Source organism: Nasonia vitripennis, chromosome 1, assembly GCF_009193385.2.
Source record: "Nasonia vitripennis strain AsymCx chromosome 1, Nvit_psr_1.1, whole genome shotgun sequence".
In the NCBI taxonomy this organism is placed as follows: Eukaryota; Metazoa; Arthropoda; class Insecta; order Hymenoptera; family Pteromalidae; genus Nasonia; species Nasonia vitripennis.
In genome coordinates, this window is record NC_045757.1 from 8736456 (window position 1) to 8747007 (window position 10552).

At 42.8% G+C, this 10552-nt stretch overlaps 1 protein-coding gene across 1 annotated transcript; it reads right to left on the minus strand.

The window, feature by feature from the left end:
- Positions 1-3561: 3561 nt before the first annotated feature.
- On the minus strand, positions 3562-5459 carry LOC107982228. The gene is made up of 4 exons (XM_016990406.2): positions 5395-5459; positions 5213-5277; positions 4429-5127; positions 3562-4178 (listed from the first exon to the last, which is right to left on the minus strand). The coding sequence occupies exons 2-4, from the start codon at positions 5265-5267 to the stop codon at positions 3646-3648; spliced, it is 1287 nt and encodes a 428-aa protein (XP_016845895.1). The 5' UTR covers positions 5268-5277; positions 5395-5459; the 3' UTR covers positions 3562-3645.
- Between the last annotated feature and the right edge of the window lie 5093 nt (positions 5460-10552).

Below are 10552 nucleotides of genomic sequence, written 5' to 3' on the forward strand. Positions count from 1 at the left end.
TTGATTCGAAAAAAAAGCGCACACAATAAAATTCCGTTAAAGTAATTAAATACCCAGCGCATCTCTCGAAAAATAAACAGCAACTCTCATCAGTATAGCTCAGACGAATAAATCCGCGTATTTTTCCCGTCCAATTTACGAGGCTTCAATCCCGTATGCAGCACCGCGCGCGCGCATAACGAAGGGCTAAAAAGCGAAATTACCGAAAGCACGGCGCGTGTAAACTCCGGTTAAAAGCGCCGGCGCGCATCAACAAACAAATGATTCGAATTGCGCCGGCGAATTAAAGTTTGCCGAGTGTGTAGCGCGCGTATCAGGCGAGAGCGTTGCACACAATGCCTGACACGATGTATCACGCGCACATCGGCCCTGTGTCAGTGCCGTGAACGCATGCGTGAGTGTAGGTAGACGAGAGCACACATCACTCGTCATTTGCGTAGCGCGCGAAATCATCGGACGATGAAACACTCGATTACTGCATTAACAATGCTACTAATTCACTCGTCGCGATTCGCCCGGACTGTGCGTGTGCCCTGCACTCTATGGAAGTGAACCCGTCTGTGTTTCTCGTTTTTCATCGACGAGAGAGCTTTTCAACGCTCCCGCGTATATGACCCGATGCTAATTGTCCGCCGCGTGTTCGTTTTATTATTGAGGTGATTTCTTTCCGTACGTGACTGTGAACGTGCGTGATTTGAGTGGAAATATAAAGTTGCCGTTGAAATTTACGCGACTATCAGATTGTAAAGTTGTTGGCGCGAATTTTAATTTATATCTTGGTACTTGTATTTTAAAAGAAGTTTGAGATTTTATTCTAAAATGAATTAATAAAAGTTAAATAAACTCACGATGATAGTTTTAAACATAAAGTTAAAACTTGCGAAAACTACTTATCCCACGATCATAACAGTAATCAATCCACGCGCACTTCTCGTCCGAGCGCGCAGTAATCTCCATCGGCTACCGACTCGTCCTACAGCCAAAGGCACAGCGAAACCAACCGAACAACGAGCCTCCCCTCTCTCAAACACACCCCACTGTTGCAACAGCTTCGTCACGTGTCAATTCGCCATTATTACTATTTGCCGAAGTGCCTCGGAGATCGATGACTAGCCTCTCTTGGACGTGGGAATGGCTCTCCTCGTCGCAAGCGGAGTATAAAATAGAGATGGATAAACTGGCCAATGCATACATGGCCCGCTGCGGGGAGTTTTTGCGGGTTACGTACACACACGCGCGCATAGCAGGCGGAGTCCACCCTCGAGCTTCGCTCTAATCCCGGATTGACTCGTGTCACTTATTAATATTTTATGCAAACACCGTGATTTACGGGCTGCGGATGCGTTAGACTCCATATACGTGCAGGCGTTGAGCGGGATAGATAAGAAGATAGACGCCCGGCTGCATAGCCTTATCTGCGCGCAGGGGCGACGAACTGGCTTTCTTTGGTTCGCTGTAATCTATGGGTGTCGTTCCCCTTTTCGACGAGGTCTTCATTCTGTCGACGGGGAGAGCGACACGTCTTAATTTGTTTTCGAGTCTGCTTGCGCGAGATACTTTAATCGCTACACTTTTTAACTGTATGCGTCCATTAGATTTTAGTTTATGGTGGCGCCTCCATCGGAGCGTCCCCCTCTCCGCGCTTCTCTGTAAGTCGCACTATCGTAGTTTGCAAGGCCCATCGCCAGGTGGCTACCGGTTACCCGCAAGTGGCAAGAAAATTGCTTGTGTGCTATATAAGGACCCGCCAAATCTTCCCAAACATGGTAGTCCGCTGGTTCTCAGGGAATTTGACATCTGTCAATCTGTCATTGTCCCAGTTTTGACGAAGCGTGTCCTTGTAATCCGTAGTAGGTCTTCATTAAAAGTCTCGAACAAAGCGGTAGTTTCGATGTAGACCTGCCAAGGACACACCTTCCGATGACAGGTTATAATGGCACAGATGGATGTATGTCGTATATGTACCGTACTATTAGTTGTAAATTTGCCCCAAAGTAATATGGTTTGGGGGTTCTGTGCTTGGAACCCTGCCAGACTGCAGAACCAACTCTGACTACCATTTTGGACTTAGAAAATTTAAATGTACATATTTTTCTATTTGATTCTATTAACTTTTTTCTGCAATCATCTATGATTTACTCCTAAAAATAACTGCAGAACAACAACGAACGCAAACCAGCATCATTAAACCAAGCGTATTCGTCCCATCAAAAAAAATAAGCCCGGTACCACTGCGGTAGCCCGTAAACAGCCGCAAAAACTGCAAAGCCAGCGGGAAAATTCGCCGCTAATCCAGGGGACGGCGTTTACTCGCGTTCTCGCGACCTGCCCTCCCGAAAAAAAAGAATGTTTGCCTTGGCCGAAAGCTCGCGCCTAAAGGCCACTTGAGAAAAGTCAGGCCGACGTGCAAACTTTCCTCGCTACTGGCGGCGGTAATTACGCGCGATACTCTCGCACCGACGAGTAGAAACCCTCGACGGAAAAGTATAGGGTCGCCAAAATAAAAGAGAGAGCGACTTAGCCGAGTTGGCCAAGCGGATATTCTCGGATTCATTAAGACTTTTATCGGGAAAACACAGAGGAGAGAGAAGGAGAGAGGAGAGAGAGAGAGAGAGAGAGAGAGAGAGAGAGACGTTCTCCCTCCTCAGCTTGTGTACCCAATTCACTTAACGCGACCAATCTAAAAATGCTCATCAGCAATTTAAAGCGACGAGTGTTGCAGCCGACTGTTCTTTTCACCGCCTCGGGGATGTGTATACAGTAGGAGGAAGAAGGGACGCGATAGCCCGTGGACGACCACGAGGGTGCCAGTCGTTGGGAACAATGTCGAGCTGGCGGTATGAGTGAGGTGTTGGGGTGTGAGAAAAGTGAGATTACTGTTGAAAAGGAGCAAATTTTTACTTTTAGTTATTCGTTAACGGTATTAAATTCGAATCAGGAAACTATCTTGCAGTACGTTTTAATGTACCAGGAATAAATCTCTCGAAGCACACTGCGGCCATTACCGAGAGTAACAAAAGAAATGCAGTGCAGCCCCGACCTCGAACTAAAAGAAATCGAACCAACGAGAATGACGAAAAGAAGAAGAAAAAACTGAAAGACCGTTTTCCCCAGAACGACAAGAGGAAGATAGCAGAGAGCTGCTATACGCCGAAGGATCCATTTACGAAATGCTCATCGACCGCGCCGCCGCGTCCTAGTCAGCATCAGCCGCAGGGGGTTTTCGGGAGACGCTTCGACTGGGATTACTCTGATTCGTTTTGGCTTGCAGATTTCGTCTTTTCCAAAGCTTCTCTGCTTCTACGATCGCTCGGAGAAGATCCAACGTGTATACTGAGCGGAGGGTTGCTCGCAAATGGCCGGGCGGGGGTGGTTCTTAAAAAAAACGAGTCGTAAGCCTTGGAGAAGGTGCTTCTTCCTTTTTTCGCGAGCATCGAGGTGCAGCCGAGTCAAGTGCAAAATTGTGGGTGGAGTCGCAGTTTGATTTCGATTGATTGGTACGCGTAATTAAAGTAATTTTTAGTAGGTATTTTTTTTACATTGATATAAGAGGTAAAGACATCGAGTAAAAATATACGTTTATGATCATTTTCTTGTTACACATAGTTACATAGGTAGTATGAAGTTTTTTATATTTATTTGCGCTTATATTTCGATATATTTCTGGAAATTCATTGCAATTTTACTGTCTTCGAGTGAACAACAAAATGTCAATCCCTTTGCGGCCACTAAAAAGTCAGGATGGTCGTCGCTACAACTAACAAGATTTTTACACAATCCTTTCTTAGGGTCCAGAATTTCTAACCAATCGTCGTCAGTTATATGTGGATCGTTAACGACATGGAATACCATTCCATGTTTTGGATTTGCAGATGAAAAAGCTATCTTGACAAGTATACGAGGAATTCTTACTTTGTGCAGTGGATCTGCAAAACCCAAGTAAAGCGTTGAGCTATTTTTTATTCGCAAATCAGCAAATGGATATGCGGATACTTCCCAATCTGTAGCAGTTTGATCAGCGGATTTTCGGATAATGTCACTAACTAACTTCCAATTCCCTTCGTTGATGCTATGCCACATGGGAAACGTATTTTCATAGTAGTACGTACTCATTTGTTGAGCGTAGTAAAATAGATCATCTTTGGATACTAAATTTCCTTTTACTAAATAATTACCTTCTGAAAAGTGAAATTTCATTTTATTAGAGAATACTAACAAGGAGAGGACCCTTGAATACTGGAAGCGGGATCTTGGCTAGGTTCGAAGAACTGATTTCTGGTACGTTTTACTTTTAATATCTTGAAAACATTTTCTTCTTGTTTTACAAAACTACACGTTTTGTGCTTAATTGATGGCTCTTAAAAGTCAGTTCCTAGAACCCTAGGCAAGATATTTTTTCCGTGATATAAGTAGGCAATCTCAACTCACCAGAGAAGTATTCCTCAATTGCTTTTTTATCGACACCTAGATTTTTGAACTGCTGCATTTGATATTCTCTTCTGTAAATTGTAGTGAAATCGATTGCCTTATTATAGATTAGTCCTACTTTATATTCGTTTAACTCGTCAAATCTAGGCCTGTATTCGATGGATGAAGTAATTTTAACATGGCTAAACGCATGAATTTCACTCTGCTGGTCTTTTAAGATACGGTAGATTGGTAAAGCATATAAACCATTTAATTTGACTACGATTGGATACATTCGTTTAGTTTCCTTTATCCCGCCAGTTCTCATTTCATGCTTGGTATTTCCAGTGCATTTCACCAAGGTTGAAGGGTGCATATAAACTTTCTTCGTGTCTGTACTATTAAAAATAAATCTCAATTCTGCAGACGATTGCGATTCGGTCAAATAAGTCGTTTCTGTAGTAGTAACACTGAGATCATCTTCAATACGCACATTGCATCCAGGACATGCAAGATTGATCCTGTGGTCAGGTCGTTTTATATTGTTGTCAGAAAAGTAAAGGCAGAGTTCGTCGCGAATGACTATTGGATAGCGAACTTCTGGCCCTTTGGTTTGATATGTATAGATGAGCGGCCCTTTACCAGAGTTTATATTGAACTTATCTTGTAAGGATCTTGCATTTGGTTTATACTTGATTAGACAGCTAGCATCCGCAAATTCTGAAATTGCGAATTTTATGTAGTACATTTTATCTAGTATTAGAAATGCTCAAGTAACTGCAGTAATTTGTTGCTAATAACTTACTTATGACAAGGAAAAGCATAGAAATAATGCAAACTTTGTCGCAAGTTGGCAACATCTTTCTAGATCTGTAATTGATAAACAATACTGGTGGTCTATTATTACATAAATTTTAATATTGAATGAAATAAATTAATGAATATTTTGCAGAATCGGTATATTACGATATGTAAACAAATACTTACTTACAAGGCTCAAGCCTGATGCACCTCTCAATTCTAAGCTGTTCAAAGGTTTGAACACTTCTGATTTTCAGTTGACCAAGTTTGTCAGTTAGCTTATCTTCAGCTTTTAACGACAATAATCGATCACGAGTGATTAGATAAGAGTTCGATAAAGACACAGGTATTTGTATATTTCATAACTCTGCGAAGTTTTCACTATAGATATTGTCTCGATCGCTCACAGGCAGCCATCTTTCGTCAATTAATTACAACCGTGTATCGTAAAAATCCAAATACACATAATTCCATTTTTCTGACATTATACCTGCTAGCGCGACTCTCGTACACAAGCATTTACACTAAGAGTCGCCGATAATCGGATGGAGCATATTAAAGCCGGCGGAATTTCTTTCTTCGCGCATAAGCAGAAAGCGTATAAGAGAAAAGAGGAAGACGTAATCTTGACATGACGCGATTACGCGCCACTTGGCAGCTGATATACGCTTAGTTATAGGCTTAAACTTTTCTCCTTTTGCCGTCTCTCCTCCACTGATCCTGTTGAGATCCGAAACGCAACACTCGTATATCACGCTAACTCGCGATCGCATCTTGATCGTGCCGCCTAAAATATCGGGACGACAGTGAATAAAAAAAGGCGAATGAGGCACCTGCGTCGATCGAGTAGTAACGTATGATTCTTATTTTCACAAAATACAAAACTTATAATCTATGCATAGTCCAAAGCTTACATTCGAATGCTCGACCTATGGACGTAGAGGTACGTATAACACGACCTCGATCTTCTCGGCGTTCAGTCTCGTCATCCCCCTTACAGCATCGTCGTCATCTTCCCCAATCCCTATACTCAACGGGACGGCGCGTATACGCAGGCGCGAGCGCGAGCATACTGCGTGACACGTTTAATTGGTAATCCGTTTAAAGGATTAGCAACTCTCGCGATGGGTATTAGGACGTGTCGCCTCCAGCTTGTCCTCCTCGCACGGACAAGCCGAAGAACACGATCCGCGTGTGGAGGTGCGTCGATACGCGCATCCGGCAGAATAGAGAGAGGGAGAGAGATGCGGAATGCAACGACGGATCACTCCTTCGAGCGAGCTGCATCGCTGTATACGGAAAGGGATTCGGTGTTGTGGGTGTCTTTGGGTGAAGTTCCAATACGGAGCGATTGTCTTGGATTTCTTGAGTTTTGCGATATTCTACTTTCGAAAAGACATGGTAATCGAATTGTTTGTTTTTCGATTGGCTTTATATTCAATAATAATATTTTAATAGTAGATCGTCGAGTAGAAAAACAGATTTTCGCTTTGTTTAATCGTAAGCCAACGATCTGACAAGCACGATTAACCGCTTTAAAGAGCCGACCGTTTGTGCGAAAATCCGAAATCGATGTGGGCTCTTAATACAGCGATAAGTATCAGAGCAGGTGTCTAAGAAGGATGCACCGGACTGATTGATGGCGGAGTCCGCTATGGACTTAGCACTTTTAAGTATCGATAATAACATAGACGGGGATTACATTTATAAGTTACGTTTTATTGTTTGATAGAAAGTGACACGAGAAAACTGAAAATTTCTATTTATCAAATAATGAAAAACCTTCCTTCAGCTTTATAAAAATTTAAAAGTTTTTCAAACTTATTAAAAGAATATTATAACCCATCTACTGATCCGCGGGACACAATAGGCTTACGAAAAAATACGGAAAGTCAGGTGAGACCTCTGCCACGTCTGCATTATACACCGTGGAGGTTTTTAGTCTCTTGTACAGCATTTTTCTGGGCGTTTCGAGCTCCTTCCTCCTTCTTGTTCCGATCGTTTCGGGCTCTTTCTCTCGCCGTTTATCCCTATCTACCCGGATCTTTATTACGAGAACATAAGTGCGGGCACGGACCTGATGGCCGATTATTCGGATACTCGCTGCGCCCCGCGCTCTCGCAAAAATAATATCGAGTTTTTATGGAAAAATTTGATTATAGTGATTGTTTTTTTTTCATCCTTCGTATAACGAAGTTTTGGCCAGAGAATTCTCGGTGCGTCATTAATATACCGTCTTTCTAAATATCGGAAAAATTAATTGCCGAAAAAAAGTTATTTAGTGGAAAATTGGCTTTCCGGTATAAGTATACTTGACGAAAGTTGGGAAAAAAAACATTTCGCAGGCCATATACCCCCTCGTCCAGGGTTGCGAAATCCCGTTACGCTCGAGCGATTTTCCCCATGATGCTGAGCATCGTTGAATTTTTAATGGTATTAGCAGGTTTGAGCTAAACGAAATGGGCAGAACCCTTGGCATTACCAACACTTACATTTGTCAGCAAGGCAATCCCCATTAGGCCTTACAGGATTTTAAACTTCGCCAGGGAGAGAGACGGCTTTTTTTAAATTTCTTAATTACTTTAAAATGTAGACTTACAGCGCTGTAGTCTTCGTTTCCATTAGTACATTCTTAAACAAATATGTTGAAATAAGCAAACTACTTTTATCTCCCATAGTAAATGATAAACATTTCTTATGCACCTACTTCCTTAATACAGTAGAAGATTTCTTGTTCTCGAAGCAATGCAATAAATCGCACGTCTGCCGTACTTGCACTATGCCGTATACCACTAATGAGTATTTCCTAGAAAGTTTTAATTTTTACGTTCGAATTACAGATAAATTACATTGTTGCTTTTTACCATGCCGTACGACAGATGTAAGAAACCCGATATGGATTCGATTCTTGTTTTGCTTTCTTAGATCATCACACTGTATATTTTTCCCCTGATTACTTTTTATCGATTTACATGTTATAATTTAACTACTTTTCGTTATACACTTTACAAATGAATCATCCGATTATCGCACAGTATGATACGCAAACTTTCTTATCAGATTAATTTGGTTATCATCTTGAGATACCAGGGAATCACACGAACGTGGAAATAATTTACTTGTCTACAAAAGATTATTCGAAAATATTTTTAGAACAAACTCTTTTGTGTTGCGATTGCGAATTATTGATATAACCAGTTCTCTCCCTAGAACCAACAAGCTGCTTTTCCCTAATTAACGCATATATTCAAGCAACGATTTGCAATAGCTCCTCAGCACACCGCGTGCATCAAACGCACTTAAACCCCTAGAAAAAGCCTGCACACCGTCCACCCGTATATCGTCCTGCGTTATAAACGTGCCGATCAGGAGCCTCTACATACGCGTCGGAATAATTGCGACGACTCGTCTCCTCTCGTTGCAATAAAAATTCACGGCTCGCCTCGAAAATCCCCTACTTCTTCGTTCTCGCGAATAAACAACGTCAGCGGTAATTAGCAATCGACCGCTGCGCCCACGAAAATTTACGAGAGCTACACGTACAGTCAGCGCGTATATCTGCTCTGTATACGTATACACATAAAGAGTTATAACGAGGGCTCGGTCGCACGGGACTGTCATTAAGATGCCGAGGAGCGAGCGAGCCGAGGAAAAAATGCTGGCTGACGGTCTCTTCTCTCTCTCTCTCTCTCTCTCTTCTCTCTCTTCCTTTCCGTCCGCGGTATACACACAGCAGCGCACACCTTCGAACTCGCACCAGCGGCTTGGGTTCAGTCGACTGGATCCTTGCTTTACGGTAAGGATGTGCTTGTGCGCTGTGGTTCGCGAATATTTCGCCTGTGTGAAACTGACGTCGATATGCAGCGGTGAGGAATTGTGCGGATCGATTGCGTGTATTTGGTTTGCTGGAGGTGGGATGACTGCTGAATGACGTATGCGATGAAGTTCAGGGATGACTATTCATTGTGCTGACGGTGATTGGAATTACGAAGAGCCGCTATACTGCGACGGTGGAATGTAGAGAGAAGGTACAGTTGTATATTCGCAGGTTCATCTATTGTTGATCGATCTATCTTGATACGATAAAACTACCTGCAGTTTTCGAATCAAAACGTCACGCAAAAAATAATCGCTGTAACTATATACCGATGGCGCCACCGTACAGTAATGCCGCACGCGCAATCATTCCCCATACCAAATATCTTCCATACAAACACTCGAAAATAAATCCCCTCTCCACTAAGCATTCAGCACTTCTATCTGCGATCCATCCCGCGGATTCTCCTCTGTATATGTGAAATCTGTCCTGCGAGCATTATTCAATCGAACGGCACGGAATTCTCGCGCGGCGCCGAGATCAAACTTAATAACGCGAAAGCGAACGCGTGTCTCGCATGCGAGATGCGTCTCGTCGATATCTTCTCTCGCGCCTTCGGTACAGAGCGGAGTATAATTAAGGGCGCGATTCTCATTCGACATGCGTGCCGCGATCGCATGACTCTCTATAGAGCGGAGCGACGCAACTATGCGGACGACTCGTTGTGCTTGGTATATATCGAGAGATTGGCGTATCGCGGAGCTCGATGCTGTGCGTGAAGGCGTGTAGATTCGTGTTTTCCGACTGGGATTTTAATGGAAATCTTATGAATAGTTCGGCGAATCTTTTGTGCGGCTGCGTTGAATATAAGGCTAGGATTATTGATTTTGTATTATGGCAATATATGCGAGACTTCAATCGAATGTTATCAAAAGATTGAATTATAATTATTCTAGATACAATCATCAAAGCAGATTATGATTGATCTGTAAGACGCGGCAATTAAGAAGATTTTCACCGATGAAATAATCCTCCCCCATCTCTCCCGATGCACAATGGCAACGACTCTTATAGCACACAAAGTATAACGCAGACAGAGAGAGCACCTTGCAAATTTTCACGCGACGCTCGAGCGAGAGCCGACGGCTTTATGTGTGTGTGTATGCGCTCGACGCTTTCACCCTTAAGATAATCTCCTCATTAGCGCGACAAACCGCGCTCCGGCTTAATTATCGCCTGGCCTCGAGCATCCCTGCGGCTATCCGCGTGTGGAGTCTATGCGCCGCGTCGCGCGCGTATATTTAATTGCGCGAAAACGATGGCTAGCTTTCTCTGGAGCTGATGTCTTATTATTTATTGTCGGGGATTTATCATTTTGAAATGCGCCACCTTTTTGTTTTGTATTTTAATTCGTCGTTTCTTTTGCTTTAGTAAAATTTTTATCGATTGCTTGAAAGAATACGTTCGAAGATGATTTTTAATTTATCTTCGATGCTTTCGTAACTATAGTTAATAATAATGCTTAGT

Bases quoted from the DNA above. Each gene is read 5' to 3' on its own strand.
- LOC107982228 (XM_016990406.2), bottom strand. From the start codon at position 5,267: ATGTTGCCAACTTGCGACAAAGTTTGCATTATTTCTATGCTTTTCCTT. The intron at 5,128-5,212 runs GTAAGTTATTAG...TCGCAATTTCAG, and splicing joins TATGCTTTTCCTTGTCATAA to AATTTGCGGATGCTAGCTGT. The intron at 4,179-4,428 runs GTGAGTTGAGAT...TTCACTTTTCAG, and splicing joins AATTGAGGAATACTTCTCTG to AAGGTAATTATTTAGTAAAA.